Source organism: Camponotus vicinus, unplaced genomic scaffold (genome assembly GCF_025532165.1).
Source record: "Camponotus vicinus isolate PSW18456_S1 unplaced genomic scaffold, iyCamVici1.0 SCAF_7, whole genome shotgun sequence".
NCBI classification, from domain to species: domain Eukaryota; kingdom Metazoa; phylum Arthropoda; class Insecta; order Hymenoptera; family Formicidae; genus Camponotus; species Camponotus vicinus.
Genome location: NW_028141979.1, coordinates 2,773,043 through 2,789,595, shown reverse-complemented (window position 1 = coordinate 2,789,595; position 16,553 = coordinate 2,773,043). Strand labels below are relative to the sequence as shown.

At 30.2% G+C, this 16,553-nt stretch overlaps 4 protein-coding genes and 2 long non-coding RNA genes across 10 annotated transcripts; 3 read left to right on the top strand and 3 right to left on the bottom strand.

Moving 5' to 3' along the window:
* Window positions 1-386: 386 nt before the first annotated feature.
* On the top strand, window positions 387-4,323 carry Eif4h1 (eukaryotic translation initiation factor 4H1). 3 transcript variants are annotated; one of them, XM_083103963.1, is made up of 5 exons: window positions 387-671; window positions 1,638-1,805; window positions 1,972-2,172; window positions 2,438-2,668; window positions 2,812-4,323. In XM_083103963.1, exons 2-5 carry the CDS (start codon window positions 1,718-1,720, stop codon window positions 2,952-2,954), a joined length of 663 nt encoding a protein of 220 aa, XP_082960089.1. In that variant the 5' UTR covers window positions 387-671; window positions 1,638-1,717; the 3' UTR covers window positions 2,955-4,323. The 3 variants fall into 3 exon arrangements, with proteins under 3 accessions (XP_082960089.1, XP_082960088.1, XP_082960090.1); XM_083103962.1 differs by having other exon boundaries at window positions 389-671; window positions 1,940-2,172; XM_083103964.1 differs by lacking the exon at window positions 387-671 and adding an exon at window positions 1,028-1,048.
* Window positions 2,444-6,125, bottom strand: LOC145974136 (uncharacterized). The gene is made up of 3 exons (XR_014439634.1): window positions 5,463-6,125; window positions 5,100-5,314; window positions 2,444-5,003 (listed from the first exon to the last, which is right to left on the bottom strand). It is a non-coding gene; the product is annotated as an uncharacterized LOC145974136 (long non-coding RNA).
* Window positions 4,785-7,099, top strand: Septin1 (Septin 1). The gene is made up of 6 exons (XM_083103961.1): window positions 4,785-5,243; window positions 5,527-5,719; window positions 5,842-6,100; window positions 6,263-6,628; window positions 6,709-6,813; window positions 6,887-7,099. Exons 1-6 carry the CDS (start codon window positions 5,220-5,222, stop codon window positions 7,017-7,019), a joined length of 1,080 nt encoding a protein of 359 aa, XP_082960087.1. The 5' UTR covers window positions 4,785-5,219; the 3' UTR covers window positions 7,020-7,099.
* Window positions 7,100-8,590: 1,491 nt separating this feature from the next.
* On the bottom strand, window positions 8,591-9,739 carry LOC145974134 (mitochondrial import inner membrane translocase subunit Tim22). Its single transcript, XM_083103965.1, has 4 exons — window positions 9,485-9,739; window positions 9,175-9,359; window positions 8,955-9,027; window positions 8,591-8,866 (listed from the first exon to the last, which is right to left on the bottom strand). The coding sequence occupies exons 1-4, from the start codon at window positions 9,723-9,725 to the stop codon at window positions 8,784-8,786; spliced, it is 582 nt and encodes a 193-aa protein (XP_082960091.1). The 5' UTR covers window positions 9,726-9,739; the 3' UTR covers window positions 8,591-8,783.
* On the top strand, window positions 9,498-12,136 carry LOC145974135 (uncharacterized). The gene is made up of 3 exons (XR_014439633.1): window positions 9,498-10,082; window positions 10,740-10,901; window positions 11,008-12,136. It is a non-coding gene; the product is annotated as an uncharacterized LOC145974135 (long non-coding RNA).
* On the bottom strand, window positions 9,881-12,640 carry Hacd2 (3-hydroxyacyl-CoA dehydratase 2). 3 transcript variants are annotated; one of them, XM_083103959.1, is made up of 6 exons: window positions 12,470-12,640; window positions 12,150-12,372; window positions 11,905-12,021; window positions 11,582-11,816; window positions 11,400-11,504; window positions 9,881-11,219 (listed from the first exon to the last, which is right to left on the bottom strand). In XM_083103959.1, the coding sequence occupies exons 2-6, from the start codon at window positions 12,231-12,233 to the stop codon at window positions 10,654-10,656; spliced, it is 1,107 nt and encodes a 368-aa protein (XP_082960085.1). In that variant the 5' UTR covers window positions 12,234-12,372; window positions 12,470-12,640; the 3' UTR covers window positions 9,881-10,653. The 3 variants fall into 3 exon arrangements, with proteins under 3 accessions (XP_082960085.1, XP_082960084.1, XP_082960086.1); XM_083103958.1 differs by having other exon boundaries at window positions 12,150-12,640; XM_083103960.1 differs by lacking the exon at window positions 12,470-12,640 and having other exon boundaries at window positions 12,101-12,236.
* Between the last annotated feature and the right edge of the window lie 3,913 nt (window positions 12,641-16,553).

Here is a 16,553-nt window from a genome sequence, read left to right as displayed (position 1 = left end):
TGTTTCGAAAGTTTTTTTCACACTTATGAGCTGGACTAACGTAAACATGACGAATAAATGTGTAAGAGTAAACTATAAATTAAAGTTGCAGTGCTTCTCTGCAGAGATACTACCGATAAAAAATAATATTGAAAAAAAAAAAACAATTTCAATTGAAAATGTCCAAAAAATCCAGCAGATTTTTATTGGCGACATTAATACGCACACCAGCCAATCACGCGTTCAATTTAAAGGAAGCTGCATTTTAGTCGCGCGATTGGTCGAATTTTTCATTTGTTGCGTACAAATAGGCTTGTTTTTATTCTTGAACTCTTTGTTTCTCCTCTCTTTCTTTCCAACTTCTAAATATAGATGCGTCTTATTTCTAGTGTACGTTAAAGTGCGGAAAGTTCAGGAATAAAAAACAAACCTAATACATTACACATTTCAAGCGAGTCCGTCTACGTAGGCCTAAATTATGATTTCGCAAGACCTGTCATTACGCCGGTTTCGCTGACAAGATCTAGTGCATCCGCACCCGCGCGAAATTCCTAGACTCGAAATTCCTCGTGTAATAAGCGATTAGCGAGAGCGCCATGATGCGCATGATACGGTGAGTGTTTCGACTCACGCGGTCCCGGTCAGTTCCGTGCATTCAATATGGCTGGTCGAGGTGGTTACGACGATTCAAGGCAAGTACAGCCGTATTTACGGCATAATTCGCGTTTGTCACGCGAACGAAAAAGCCTCGGGGAACAGTGCGCTCGCGACGTATGTGCGCCGCGTCCGGCCGTCGAAGGTGCCGCGTGTTTCTCGCGAGCATCTCGCAATTTTAAGGTTAAGGTGAGCCGAGGTATACGCGCGAGTGTGTGCGGCGCAACACCTTGCGGGATGCCGTCGACACACGCGGCTTTATTTTGGCCGGTGTCGAGCTTTATCGCGAGCACGACGCGTCGCGATTCGCGACCGTCATCCGCGATAAAGAGGCGACGAGGGTCGCGAACGGTGCACGTGCGTTGCACGCGCTGGAGAGGATAATCAGGCACGACGTTGTGATTCGGGAATTTCGGTGAGGCAGTCAAGTGCGAGCGGTAGCGAGAAGCTCGATAAATGCCTTCTCGTTTAATGCCTCTGCCACATTTCTATAGTTTTTCTTTAAACAATTGTATACCTTCTTTCATGTGCCTTTATAATTGTAATATTCCATTTCGTACACTTTTTCGACCTAAACGCATACAGCTGAAAGAATGAAACTATGTAAGAAAAGAATAATGATATATTCTGTCACATCCTGAATCTTTATATATTCTGAATTGTTTCATGGATGTGCGGTAATTCATGAATGTTTGGCAAACTGTGATTTTGTAGAAGCAGTCAATAACAAAGAACTGATTTATTATCAACATACCGCGCTAGTAAATTTATTTTGACAAATTGTATCAACATGCATTTATAATAATAATACTGTACCTTGTGTTGAATTTTTTGAATTTTTAAAAATTAAATTTTAAATGCAACAATATAAGAATAATATTGTGTATGTGTATTTTGCAGATAATCTATAATTGTATAATAGAATATATCACAAAACATCTAATAGAATAAAATATTTTCTCCTTTTCTTCTTGATGAAAATAATATTTTTTTTACATGTTTAGAGATTATTCCAGTGGTCACCGTAGCAGAAAACCATTACCGACAGAACCTCCATATACAGCATATGTAGGAAATTTGCCAAATGGAATTGTGCAAGGTGATGTTGACAAAATCTTCGAAAAGCTTAATGTCAAAGTCATCAGATTGGTTAAAGACAGAGATACCGACAAGTGAGTATTGTATGGAAAAGAAATATATTGATATATATTGAAATATATTGATATATATAAGAAATATATTGATATATATTAATAATATATTGATATATATTGTATTATTGTTTAATCCTTTATCTTATTTATAGATTTAAAGGGTTCTGTTATGTCGAATTTGAAGATCTGTCCGACTTGGAAGCAGCATTGGAAATGGATGGAGCAGTAGAAGTAGATAAATGCCTGATTAAGATTGATGTAGCAGAAGGAAAGCGAAATGATCGAGGTGGTGGTTTCGATAGAAGAGGTCGTGGTGGCAGCGGAGGTGGAAGCGGATTTAAAGGACGAGATTCTGGTCGTAGCGGATATGGCGATGATTTTGATAGTAAATTTACATATTCTAGTAAATATATGATACATAACATGTTATAACACATAACATGATATGAAACATATACAATAGTAATAGTTATATATATTAATTGTTGAAAAGTTTATATTTTATTATGTAAATATAATGCTAATGTTTATATGCTCAAAAAATACTTCCTTTTATATTGTTAAACAAGGGGTTTATTTAAAAATCTTATAATTTTTTATGATAAAACGATTTTAATGTTTTCATTGATGTTTTAATGTTTTCATTGCAGGATATGGCGATAGAGGCCCACATGGAGGTAGTAGGCAAAGTAATGATAGATGGGATTCTAGAAGTAATAGAGGCAATTATGGCCAATTCAATGATGACACAGGTGGAAATCGCGAGTGGTCACGAAGTGCATCTAGCAGATCATATAGTAATAAACCTCCATTACGTGCAAGCGGTTCGGATCGAAAACCCTTCCCTGATGAGACTCTTCAAAAAGATGCTCCCCCTCCAGGTGTGTAGATATACATACATATGTAAAAATTCCATATTATACGTTTAAAGCAAACTTTTATTATATTCATGTTACTTTTATTTATATATGATTACATATGATTATATATTTATATATGATTATATATTATACGATTACTTTAGATACTACTGGAAGGAAACGTTTGGAGCTGAAACCGAGGACCGTAAAAGAACCTGTAAATGCAATGGCCGAATCGAGTAAAACGAGTTCCATTTATGGAGGTGCAAAGCCTCGAGAAGAAAAATTGAAAATGATGGAAAAGTAAAATTAATGATATCATCAATATAGTCTCAATTTCCCTAAAAATTAGGGGAAAAAAAACTGAAATTGTTGACAAAATTTTAAAATCAATCCAAGATTCCCTTATAGTTTCCTAAAAAATCTAGTGGCGACTCTTCGTACATTACAATCAAATTGCAATGTCCTTTTTTTAACTCTTACAAGGGGTCACCCGCAGGAAAGGTATGATAGATCAGAGCTGTCCATGTTTTTGCACATTTCAGACGATTTCCGTGAGTCAACTTTTATCGCCTCCCACTTACGTCTTGAGATCTTGAGCATGAAACGCGTTACAGATGCGCTGTACAGATGCACTGTACATGAGACAGAGTACTGCGCGTCTTGTTTATAATTATCAAGTGACTCGTTGTTAAGATCTTAAGACATAAATGGGAGGTGTATGCGTGACTCACAGAAATCGGCCGAAATATGCAAAACATGGACAGCTCTGATGTAGATGATAAATTTATTACAATTCTTCTAGGTTTTGCGCATTTTTTAATCAAGAATAAACATTTTTCTTCTAATGTCTTTTGTATTTAAATTAACTTCTCGCGATTCAATGAAAATAGGATACTTGTAACTACAATATACATAAAGTGTGTATGCACAATGCATGCTCCAATAGTGATAGTGATTTATATACATAAACGATGATTATTAAGATACTACACAGCTGAGTACATTTTAATACTCGTGTCAATTTAATGTTGGGTTTTGTGTCTGTAATAATATCGAGGGTATGTGTACAAACTATCACAAATATAAAAAAATATCACGGCATGTATATTTCATCTTATGCTAGTATTTCTTATCTGTATTTGAGACTAGCCTGCGCGCGTGCGTTTAAAGAAGTACAAAGTAAAGTGGCGATCATACACTGGTTTCATTTCCTTCCATAGAATTTTTACGTTTCCACTATACACTGATCATTGTGTGTATCAATCATTAAGAGATCATACATTCGTTATAATATATAATAGCATAGAATTGATTAATATTACTAAATAATTTTTTTTTCGTCGACTCAAATGATGGATTATAATACATGAATATATGAAATATAATACATGCGAGTGATTCAATAAATTTCTACATTCTGGGAACGATATAAAGGGAATGCGCCGATTTATTATTATTATTATTATTATTATTATTATTATTATTATTATTATATATTAATAATTATGTAATGAATTAACTGTGCTAACAATGACGTTGAAGAGTTGAATTGCAAAACGTCGAAAAAATAGCAAATAAAACAAGAATTTGAAATAATAATAAATATTATATATATGTAAAACAATGCTTGTATATGATACTATTTCCTGAATAAAGTAGCTGTTTGCCTCGTATCTGTGCAGTGTATTAGAGCAAGCAATGTCAGTTACAGTAAAATATACAAAATATAATTTGTAATTGTGAATATATATGCAATGTGTATTCATATTTTGTAAACTGTATCTCTAAATATACTGTAAATTTAGATAAGAAGTACTAAGTTTTTTATATATATAATATATTCATCGAAAATTTTACTTGCTTAATCCAAATTTAAGCAAACAATCAATTACAAATACCACCAACAAATATATATACATGCGAAATATAATAAATATTAATAAACTATGTGTGTACATATTATAAGTAATATTATTTTTATATATATTAAATTTTTTTAATGATTTTTTTTTATCATTAATATGTAAAACTAAATGCATTATAGATTTAATCGATTGTAACATTATGAATATGAAATTTGATAAAATTGTATTGCAATTTTCTTTTTGTAGTCATATAACGGAATAGCGTTCAGCTGTTGGGTTGCCACGCCTTAACTTACTCCAATTCATAATGTCCTCCCCCACTTCCACCCTCTCGCGCCCAGATCCTTCCTGTCTAACGCTATGTCCTGTGTATAGCGTGTATTCTGCCTCCGTTCCCAAAATTTGTGAAGAATTTTCCATTATTTGGCAAGTTCGACTAGGATACGATTAAACGCGCTTCCAGTAGCTATCGTTGTACAACTATACTTCTGAAAAACATATCTGATGAAACTTTCGTACGTGAATAATGTGCCGATCAAAGCGGAATATCTTTAACTGAAGTAACCTGTTTTTCGTGTACATACTGTATTCTTTGTATCACATTCTGTCATATTTGACGCGACGTCCATTAGTCTTGAAATTGAGTCGAATTGCTCATAACTTTTAAAGAGAAACGTAGGTTGAACTTTTTCGATATATTCGACATGTCGAGTGAGAGTGTAAAAACAGTAAGTGAAAAATATTTTGTTCTTATGACCATCGTTACTGTTCAAATGTGTTCAACGTTTTTATTTTTCACCTTTAGATAGAATTAAAACACAAATTAGATGATATTTATATTCTTCTAGTATTTGTTTTTACTCTTAGCAATCGTAAACATAGATCTATTATTTTATGTATATTTTTTAATTCAATATAAAAATATAAAAAAAGTAGAATATACGTACTTATTTTCCGCTTCTCGAGTAATTGTAATTCTGAAATATACATACATATCTTTCTTTTCCCAAGTTTGCAAGTCTCGAGACACCTGGATATGTGGGATTTGCAAATTTACCTAATCAAGTGCACCGGAAATCTGTGAAAAAAGGTTTTGAATTTACACTTATGGTTGTTGGGGAATCTGGTCTTGGAAAGTCCACTTTGGTAAATAGTTTGTTTCTCACTGATTTGTATCCTGAACGAATAATTCCTGATGCAGTGGGTAAGCATAAGTAAATTGTTATTCCGATAGCTTTTCCTTTTTTTAGATGGATAACATTAAAGTATATAATTTTTGTACAACTATATATAATTAAGATATTCATTGTATTCATTGTTAAACAGAGAAAACCAATCAAACTGTCAAACTTGATGCTTCAACGGTCGAGATTGAAGAAAGAGGTGTCAAACTTAGATTAACAGTTGTTGACACACCTGGTTATGGAGATGCAATCGACAACACAGATAGTTTTCGAGCTATCATTCAATATATAGATGATCAATTTGAAAGATTTCTTCGTGATGAGAGTGGCTTAAACAGAAGGAACATTGTAGATAACAGAATACATTGTTGTTTTTATTTTATTTCTCCATTTGGCCACGGGTATGAATTATTTTATAATATTAATTATGTAGAATTAGAAACAAATACAATAAAATTTCTATAATTAAGATTTATTTTTTAATCAAGTTGGTTTTGGCTTACTTTTCATATGAAATTTATACAAACAAATTTGTTTTTCTTCAATTTTGTATTTGTTTTTAGATTGAAACCATTGGACATTGAATTTATGAAGCAACTTCATAATAAAGTTAATATAGTACCTGTAATAGCAAAAGCTGATGTACTTACCAAAAAGGAAGTCTTGCGTCTAAAAAAAAGAGTTATGGAAGAGATTGAAGGCAATGGAATCAAAATATATCCTTTACCAGACTGTGATAGCGATGAGGATGAGGATTACAAAGAACAAGTACGTCAATTAAAAGAGGCTGTTCCATTTGCAGTATGTGGTGCAAATAGCTTAATCGAAGTCAAAGGAAAGAGAGTAAGAGGTCGAGTATATTCATGGGGTGTTGTTGAAGTAGAGAATCCCGATCATTGCGATTTTATTAAATTAAGGACGATGTTGATGTGAGTTATTTTTTCTTATTATAATTATATAATGCTATAATATACATATGATTCTATAGGAATATTCTATTATTTTATAGTACACATATGCAAGATTTACAGGAAGTAACACAAGAGGTACATTATGAAAATTACCGTAGTGAAAGATTGGCAAAAGGAGCTCCAGTACCGCCTCGACGTCAAATGTAAGTAGAATATTTCGTTTATTATGTTTTTTTTCATGTATGCACGATATTCAACTTTTTTTTCTTTTTATAGCCTTGCTGAGTCTGATAAGAATAGCACAGTGTCAGAAAAGGATCGTATTTTGCAAGAAAAGGAAGCAGAAATACGACATATGCAGGAATTGTTGGCTGTGATGCAAGCACAGATGCAACAACAACAACCTTGATTAAACATGCATTTTATACCGATGTGAGGAAAGTCTGTTATGAGTGCCAAAAAGATTTATAAAACTTTTTTAGTAATTTACATGACCAAGAATTTTTAATTTGGTATTATTTTTCTAGATTTATCTTATAAGAATAATCTCATTTTGATATACACATTACGCGTTTTATAGATACATTTCATAAGAATATGAAAAACAATAGAATCTTGATATTCACTTTTTGACAAATGTGCATTGTGTACATTGTATGTAAGAAAGAGTTCTTGATATTTGTTAGCCATCAATATCCTGTTTAAAACAAATAATCAAAACTTAAAACTGATATAATATGAAACAAATGTTTTCGTGTATAAAATTAGCAAAAAAAAACAATTTAATGGCTTATTTTTATCGATTTTTCTTAACAAAATTTGACTTTTGTTTTATCCTTTTTTAATTGATGGCACTGTTTAAAATTTTAGTTATATCAAATTTATTCATATGTTTAATAATTAATTATTAAAAAAAAATATCTCATTATATATAATTAAAAGAAAAAATAAAACAAGATCGATAAGTCAAGATTGCAAGATTAAGATTATGAATGCAAGTGTCTAGTATATAAAATATGACTAAGTTTTAATAATTTTATTCGCAATTTTTTTAAATATGAGAGAAGGAAGAATTTTTCTATACTTTAACATATATTTTATTGAAAGGAAAAAATCTCAAACGTCATATATATAATGTATAACATAGTAAGAATTTTATCTCAGGTAAAAAATAATTATGTAATGAAACAAAAAAAAGCAGAATTGTGGAAAGTGCCTTACAATTTTTGTCATTATCATGGTTTAAATATTAACATATGTACACATGTATAAGAAATGAAATTTTTTTATATTGCATAAATATGTAACCTATTTGTTGGAAATCAATGAATCATTTGTTATAGATACTTGCAGAAAGAAAAAGAATCATTATTTCCATTGAGCAATATATCATAATAAATATCTTATAGATAAGACTTATATATCATGCTAATATTAAATAAGAAATCTCGAATTGATGTAAGAATTCATGTAACTTGAATCTAAATTTTAAAAGATTGACACAGTTCTCAAAAATATTTTTGACAAATCATAAAAATATGTTGGCAATATTTCATCTTTTTATTTTGAGAGATGCAATCTTGTACTACTTAATTATTAAGATTTAGAAACAATGTGCAAAATCATTTTGAGAAAAATCCAAAGCTACTTTTAAATATATTTATATACTTAATCTATATGTATTTTGTTTCTTGGTTGAATATTTTTAACTTTTTTTTTTAAGTTTTGTATTACATAAAATATGAATAATAGGAAAAAGCTACATGTATTTCTAGATATTCACATTATCAGTATGTCGATAGAAATAAAAATCATAATGTGTAAGATGAATGTGGCTAAAAATTTTGTAATTTTCTATGTGTATTACATATAGTGTGCAAGTTGTATTTCATACAATATAAGCAACGAAATATGTGGAATGTGATTATAAATAGGAAAAAAGTTCATATAAATTATTATCATATTATATTAGGCAGTGAATTAATATAAAAAACAATATATTTTATGCCTCCAATCTTTCAGTCATATGATACTAGTTTTATGAGCATTTTTACATTTGAAATATTTCTGTTTTTACAAATTTTGTACAGATATATGATTACACACACATAAACTTTTATATATCTTTTTTATACAAATATATGTATATTCTAACTAATGTAAATTGTGTAGTTTAAGATCTGTGCATGTAATAGTCTATTGCTGTTGAGAATGCTGCAAAACCTGCAGCACCAACTATTCCTGCTTTTATACCAGCTGTAAAGAATGATAGGAAATTAAATGGCTTAACAATTGAACAGAATACATAAAGGAATAATTTATAATGCAAGAATATTGTAACTACCCCTTAAACCGATTAATCCACCTGTTAAGCCACCTGCATATGTGCCATTTTTCCAATCAGTTTTACCTCTATACTGAAATTAACAACAAATAATTAAGAAGATAGTAATGAAATTAACAATTTTTACAATACACAAAGATATGTATAATTAGGCAAAACAATCAATTATTATTATATGAAAGTAAAAATTTCTCAACTTGTTCAGCTAATTGAATATTACCGATTCTATTGTGCATTCAATGGCAGAAAATATACATCCAACAACTGCAAAATTTTTCGCATAACTAAGCGTTGTGCTTTTCATTTCTCTTAATATTTCTCGTGCGCTTTGTTGCTTTTCAACACTTGCTATATTAGGATTTACACTAGAAGAGAATAGTCCAATAGCTGCTCCTAAGCCATAGCCTGAAAAAAATGGATGCTTCAATTAGTGCGTTATATAGTTTTGATATTTTTGTACTTTTTGTTATTTGTAATTTTTTGTATTCAATATATTTATATATACATATAATAGGTAATAGAATATATACCAATAACACAACTCATGATGCTTTTAAATGCACAACTTTCCATTACACTTTCTATTCTTTTCTCTTCAATAGTTTTTATTTGCACAGGTCCCAGTAGTCTGGGAATTATGATATTTTCTCTAAAACGTTGTTGATTTCCAACAAGAAATAGAGCAATTTTGTCTAATTCGCCGTCATTCAGAAACACATTTCTGTTTTTATTGTCTGATGGAACTGTCTTTGTCAAATCCATAGGATACATTTTTAATATATAATTTAGATAATTTAAATAAAAATATATATCCTCACTTGTGTATATCACGTCACATAACGAGTTTCGTATATTTAATAAGGTTAGAAAATTTATCGCATAACACGCACACTAAATGAATAAAACTGAAAGAATTTTCTGAAAGCTAAATATTAAATATTATTTATTTCATATATATCTCAAATACATTTCTCGAATAAATCGTATACATTGCATAAGATCAGAGAGAAACCACGTCGCTTTAACTAGAAGCTTTAGAATAAATATATATATTTCCCCCTCTACGGAAAATGTGTCCGCTGCGGCTGATGGCCGCTCTCAAACTCTCAAGTCTCTTTCTAATATTAGGTATATCTTCAATTATCTGTTCTTTCAAATAATGAATATAAATTTTATATCTTGCTGTTAACATGCAACAAATTACATCATCTTTTCACACACGACAATGTTTTTTTATAAATCTATATTTTATATCAATGATATATTAGATATTGTAGATTCCAATCTTACATATTATTTTATTTACATCATTTATTCTATTTTGTCCATATACAGAATTTGTCTGAGACATATGCAAAATCAATGTCTTAATATTAACTTTAATATTGCTTTCTTTGTTTGAAATATATACATTAGTAATAAATGCATATTTATAAAATAAAATCAGCTTAGGCAACTAAATTTGAATGCACAAGATTTAATGTAATTTTGTTTAAAAAAAAAATTATGACTTAAAACAATATAAAACACCTTTATACAAAATTACAGCATTATTAAAAAAGCTTTTCTTTACTCTGTTAAAACAGTAACCATTATACCATTATATTATGCTCTTTTTTATTTACCTTTTCATAATAATAGCAATTATAAAAGATAAAATAAAGAATATGGTAAATGAGCTTGAAGTTATTTACACAAATCATTTATATTTTCTCTTAATAGTAGATTTTCCAAGTTTTCTAGAGCGTAATTGACTCATACGAGACATTAATGTATATATTCCAGGCAAGAGCAATAGAAGTAAATAAAGTCTCATGACAGACGGGAAGTGGAGAGCAAAATTATAAGTATTCGGTAAGGAAACTGTGAATTTCTGAGTTTCCTCAAAATATGGAATATTTCGCAATATTACGATACCCTCGCATACAAAACCTAATGGATATAATGGTATCCATATAGTATATCTTAACCATGTTAAAAAGGATATCTCAATATTCAATAACTGTGTAATGTAGTATGGATATCTAACTATCTCTATTGTACTCCATATTAGGAATAGATAGAAAACGACTGGCTTAATTTGCATTCGAGGTTCGGCATCAATCATGAGAAACAATACAAATCCCCTACCTCCAACTTGTAAGAAAGACACAAGTATGCTACTTTTTGTATATCCAAATAGAGGATGCATTACCTCCAGAAATTGTAAAAGTTGTATAAACTTGAGTGGATTGCCAACAGCTGCATATGTTTCTTTCATGAAATCTAAAAAATATATTTTGTGTTTAAGATAAATCTATTTCTAAAAAATTTCTTATACTATTATAAATTTCCATGCATACAAAGAGCTCTTGCTAAAAGAGCTTCAATAAAGTCTCGAGAGTTTGTTTCTCTTGTACCAAAAGATTGAAAATATTTTAGAAATGACCATGTGTATGAATGTACCTGGCCCATCTCGTGAATATCTTATACACATTATAGCAAATATATAAATAAAGCCAACAAATTGACAGAGATTATATATCACTAGATACACCTTAGTAAGATCCTCTGAAAAAATAATGCAAAATATCAATATTGTAATATCATTATACAATATATAATTTTTATTCATATTAATTCAATACCTTTTCTATAGCCAAATTCTTCTTTGTGCAATTTATCATACATGTCAGGATAATCATTACGAATATCACGCTTTTCATCATCATTGTCATCCATATCCTCACTTTTCCATTTATCAAAATCAATCTTAAGCCATGAAGGCTTTTGCGGTTGACTTGTTAATCTTGGCCACCAACTACTAGATTTCTTTTTCAAGATAAAATCTACTTGACGATCAATTACTTTGTAACTACTTTCCTATAGTATTACATATAAAACATACTTTTAATTTAACAATTGTATTATATAGATATATGCAAAAATTAATTTATAAACTTGTTATTACATTTGGATCAATAGGTGAATAAAGATTCAAATTAAAACTGTAATTATTTAGACCTCTAGCTCCTTGGCCATAAGCTGTAACTTGCAATGTAGTTTCCTTTAGATCAACATTAAAATCCTGTAACAAAACATAAATAGATTACTTTTACAAATTTTTTTTCTAGGAGAGATAGAAATATTATTTATAAAAAACACACGTTTTCTCTCTTGCTCTCAGGTATATTCAACATACATCATATATCGTACCTTTACATCTGTTAAGTCTACTTTTAATGTGATTTGATTCTCTGTTTGAGCCCAGTATACAAATGGTGTGAGTGTGTTAGACATTTTATCATAGCAATGTGATCAAGACAAGTGTTACTATCAATTATTACTTTCTTTTTTTGCAAATTCTAAAAATTTACGTTATTCGTGATAACATACGCGTAACATTTTCCACAAGTCATTCTCTTTAATTTATGATTAACTAAAAAAAAATAGAAATGTAAATTACTCCTTCATTACTATGTTTACGCCGCGGGGCTATGCGTTTACGCAGTGATTAATGTACGGTAATCTTTTACCGTTTACGCATGCGTAATATTTTACGATAATTCCGAAAGTTGTTTACGCAGGCACGTAGTATGTAATGCAATTACTGTCAGTAGTAATTATGCATACACGATTGTACACTGTATGTGTACACACAAAATAATCATTACATTATAGATAATATAAGTCATAATTAAAGAGCTATCCACATAGATTCGAAAATGTGTTGTCGAGAAAAAGAAGCGTTTAATTAACCAATCAGGACGAAGTATATTTACTCCCTTTGGTCCCTGTGCGCATTTGCTTTATTGTCACAATTCATGTGAATGGCTGCATTCAGCGGACTCAACCGCTAAGTAGCAATCGAACATGATTGGTTTCTACTTTCAGGTCCGACCAATCAGCGTCGAATTACATCGGAAAATCTAGTAATGTTGCCCAACTGTTGAGTCTGCTGAATGCGGCCAATAGGTCTTTATAAAACTTCTAAGGGCTTCTGCACACAGGACGCGGCAACACTTGCCGCGCGGCAGAAGCCGACGCGGTAAGCCAATACAAAAGTTGGATTGAGTTCAACCAGAGAGAAGACTGAGAGATGTCATGGCCCGCTTTTAGGTGATCCCTGGAAGCGATACTCCCTCTGTGGACATAAAAACGTGAACATGAACTACAAAGCCAATGTCCACGAATGTTCTCAGAGGGTAACATATATGTCTCTCTGATAATATAAATAATATAAATAAAAATATAAATAATTTAATTAATAATAATTTATTATATAAAAATATTAGTATGTTCTCTCTTTCCACGCTATTATTTATTTATTTATTTATTTATTTATTTATTTATGTGTGTTCTTTTTCTTCTCAACATCATTTATTTATTTTTTATTTATTTATTTATTTATTTATCTAGCTCGCTCTAAGTCAGTCTTCTAAAATGCAAAACTAAATATTATAGAATTAGACTTTGAAAATAAAATAATCGAATAAATTCAAATAATTAGCATAACGAAAGGTTCCGTGATAAGTTATTTAATAAATAATCAATTTTAATTAATTAATGAAAATACTTCTATAATTTAATATTCCGCGTTAGCGTATATTTTATAATATATAAAATATTTCGGCAACGAATTATCGATAACACGGTGTTCGACTTTGGTAATACAAAAAATAAACAGTAGCGCGCTATGTTAAAGCTTTAATATTAGAATTAATTATATTTCGACCAATGTTTTAATTTTCTCAATCCTTGTTATTAAACAATATACAATTTAATCGAAAATCGATTAAATGATAGAAATCCAAAATATTAAATAATTACTTCGATCGTTGCGATTTTTACGGACAATAATTATTATTATAATATTTAGAGTCACAAATATATTTCATCCGTGTTACTTTATCGTTCTACTTGACAATCTAAATGTAATTTGGATTGTGAGAGAACACGAAGTAAATCAATCGAATTATAGATGCAAATAATTAGCATAATGAAAGGATAAATTGTTTAATAAATAATCAATTTTAATCAATAAATTAAAATACTTCATTAATTTAATATATTCCGCGTTAATGTACATTTTATAATATATAAAATATTTTGGCAACGAATTATTGATAACACGGTGTTCGACTTTGGCAATATAAAATATAAACAGTAATGCGCTATGTTTCGGCTTTGTCATCATTCGCACGGTGACTCTCGAGTAATAAGGTAGTGGTGAGAAACGTATTGTATTGTAATTTTTTTACTAAACACGATTACGATTAGTATCGAAACATAATTTGCTTTAAATATTAATATAAATTAATTAATTAAAAATTAATTCACGACATGAAACTGTATCGCAACTATAAATCTTTATCGAATCGCAATCATTTATTACCGTGATTAAAAATTGAAACAAAATAATTAATATAACACATTAGAGAAAATATTAGACAATAACATATGAAATTATATAAATGAGATACAGATAGCATTGTAATATCTGCATGTCGATTGTGAAACGATTTATATAATTTCATATGTTATTGTCTAATATTTTCTAACGAGTAATATAGTGATACGCCGTTAAATTTCTTTTCTAGATACGATCGCGATTAACATCGGAAAATTATTTATTATAACAATATAATTAATTAACTTTTATAAATAACACATAATTAATATCTATATACATACCGCGACGAAAATTCTCGAATCGCATATTTCGTAATTTATTCATTTAATTAATTATAATAAGAATCATATATATATATGTAGTAACAGAAATCTAAAATAATAAATTATTATTTCGATATGAAATCGATTTTTACGAGCAGAAATTATTCCTTTAATATTTATAGATATTTATAGAGTCGAATATAATATGTCTGCGACGTTTTATTGTTTTATTTTTCAATCATTGAAATATAATTCGGATTATAAGGACGCACAGTAAAATAATTGAATCGTGGATCTAAACAATTAATATAATGTAAGGCTCCATGATACATCATACAATCTTTTAATAAATAATCATATAATTAAAAAATCTATATAATCTAAAGTACTTCTATATATTTTAATATATTCCATATGTATATGTATATGTATATATATATATATATATATATATATATATATATATGCGTGTGCGTGCGTGCGCGCGCGCGCGCGCGCGCGCGTGTGTGTGTGTGTGTGTGTGTGTGTGTGTGTGTGTGTGTGAGTGAGTGTGAGTGTGAGTGTGTGTGTGTGTGTGTGTGTGTGTGTGTGTGTGAGTGTGAGTGAGTGAGTGTGTGTGTGTGTGTGTGTGTGTGTGTGTGTGTGTGTGTGTGCGCGTGCGTGTGTGTGTGTGTGTGTGTGTGTGTGTGTGTGTTAAAGTACGTAAAATATTTCGATGACGAACAAGACAATAACACCGACCTTGGCGGCGTAAACAATAGCGCGCTAATGTTTATATGCCATAGTCTTGAAAAATGTTTCGATAAAAAAATAATAATAACACGGTCTTTCGGACTAATTTTCTCGGCTCTATTATTATTCGCGCGACGACACTCAAAGAGTAAAGTAGTAGTACAAGGCGCTCCGTTAAATCCTTTTCTAGACGCGATCGCGATCAATATCGACGAATTATTTGCTGTATCAAAATACGTAAAATATAATATAATATAATATAATATAATATAATATAATATAATATAATATATATGTATTGTTTACGCCAAGGTCGGTATTATTGTTTGTTCGTCATCGATATATTTTACGTACTTTAACATATTTATATTATATTATATTATAATATAAAATATAATATAATATAATACAATATATTTCGATATGACGAACGGACAATAACACGGTGTTCGGCCTTGACGATGTAAACAATAGCGCGCTAGTCATACGGTCTTGGTATCATTCACACGGCAACACTCGAGCAGTAAAGATCGTAGTGCGAAATACGTCGTATATTCTTAAATTAATTATTAATTAAACGATTATTGGATCATGACTTTCAATTATATTAAACTTTCGACTATAATTCGTATTAATATACATGTATTGCATACATATATCAATAATAAAGACAACATTTGTAATGAATTAGTATTTAATTTGATCTTATAAAAACGTCGAGCGAATCGTACTTCTCTATCCCTTATACTAAAAATATATTAAAGTGTGTTTCTCGTAATTATTCGCGATCGGGAGTGCCGTGCAAAGTGTCTCGTAATCGTTTCTACATATGACTAAATATAATTAATTGTTTGTTCGCGAGTGAACATGAGTGCTGTGAAGGTGCAAGCAAAGGATGAAGAAAGGAGAAGGATATCTGGAAAAGTATCGAACAGCCAGAGAACAGTGAGAGAGCCTGAAGCAGCCAGAGAGATATGCGGTTAGTAATTTATAAAAATTATTTATTATTTATATTGTTGCGTCCTCGCGTCTCGTTCGCGGATGTATACGCCATCCGTTATTCTGTCGGGAAGTACGTCGATGGAAGAAGATCGTCTCCGCGCGCGTTGTTAAGAGGTTGTTTAACATCAACGACGATCAGCTGAGTCTGAGCCCAGCTGTCAAGCTGAGCGGTTGCGCGTTAAAATCTGTGTTTCGTTTTACGAATTATCT

What these genes read in the sequence shown, in the direction of transcription:
- Eif4h1 (XM_083103962.1), top strand. Translation starts at nt 640, where the DNA reads ATGGCTGGTCGAGGTGGTTACGACGATTCAAG. An exon ending in GGTGGTTACGACGATTCAAG is followed by an intron (nt 672 to 1,637) that starts GCAAGTACAGCC and finishes TTACATGTTTAG; the next exon opens with AGATTATTCCAGTGGTCACC. An exon ending in ATATGGCGATGATTTTGATA is followed by an intron (nt 2,173 to 2,437) that starts GTAAATTTACAT and finishes TTTTCATTGCAG; the next exon opens with GATATGGCGATAGAGGCCCA.
- Septin1 (XM_083103961.1), top strand. Translation starts at nt 5,220, where the DNA reads ATGTCGAGTGAGAGTGTAAAAACA. An exon ending in AATAATTCCTGATGCAGTGG is followed by an intron (nt 5,720 to 5,841) that starts GTAAGCATAAGT and finishes ATTGTTAAACAG; the next exon opens with AGAAAACCAATCAAACTGTC. An exon ending in GTACCGCCTCGACGTCAAAT is followed by an intron (nt 6,814 to 6,886) that starts GTAAGTAGAATA and finishes TTCTTTTTATAG; the next exon opens with CCTTGCTGAGTCTGATAAGA.
- LOC145974134 (XM_083103965.1), bottom strand. Translation starts at nt 9,725, where the DNA reads ATGTATCCTATGGATTTGACAAAGACAGTTCCATCAGACAATAAAAAC. An exon ending in CATCATGAGTTGTGTTATTG is followed by an intron (nt 9,360 to 9,484) that starts GTATATATTCTA and finishes CATTTTTTTCAG; the next exon opens with GCTATGGCTTAGGAGCAGCT. An exon ending in TGGATTAATCGGTTTAAGGG is followed by an intron (nt 8,867 to 8,954) that starts GTAGTTACAATA and finishes CATTCTTTACAG; the next exon opens with CTGGTATAAAAGCAGGAATA.
- Hacd2 (XM_083103958.1), bottom strand. Translation starts at nt 12,233, where the DNA reads ATGTCTAACACACTCACACCATTTGTATACTGGGCTCAAACAGAGAAT. An exon ending in AGAATTTGGCTATAGAAAAG is followed by an intron (nt 11,505 to 11,581) that starts GTATTGAATTAA and finishes TTATTTTTTCAG; the next exon opens with AGGATCTTACTAAGGTGTAT. An exon ending in ATATTCACGAGATGGGCCAG is followed by an intron (nt 11,220 to 11,399) that starts GTACATTCATAC and finishes TATATTTTTTAG; the next exon opens with ATTTCATGAAAGAAACATAT.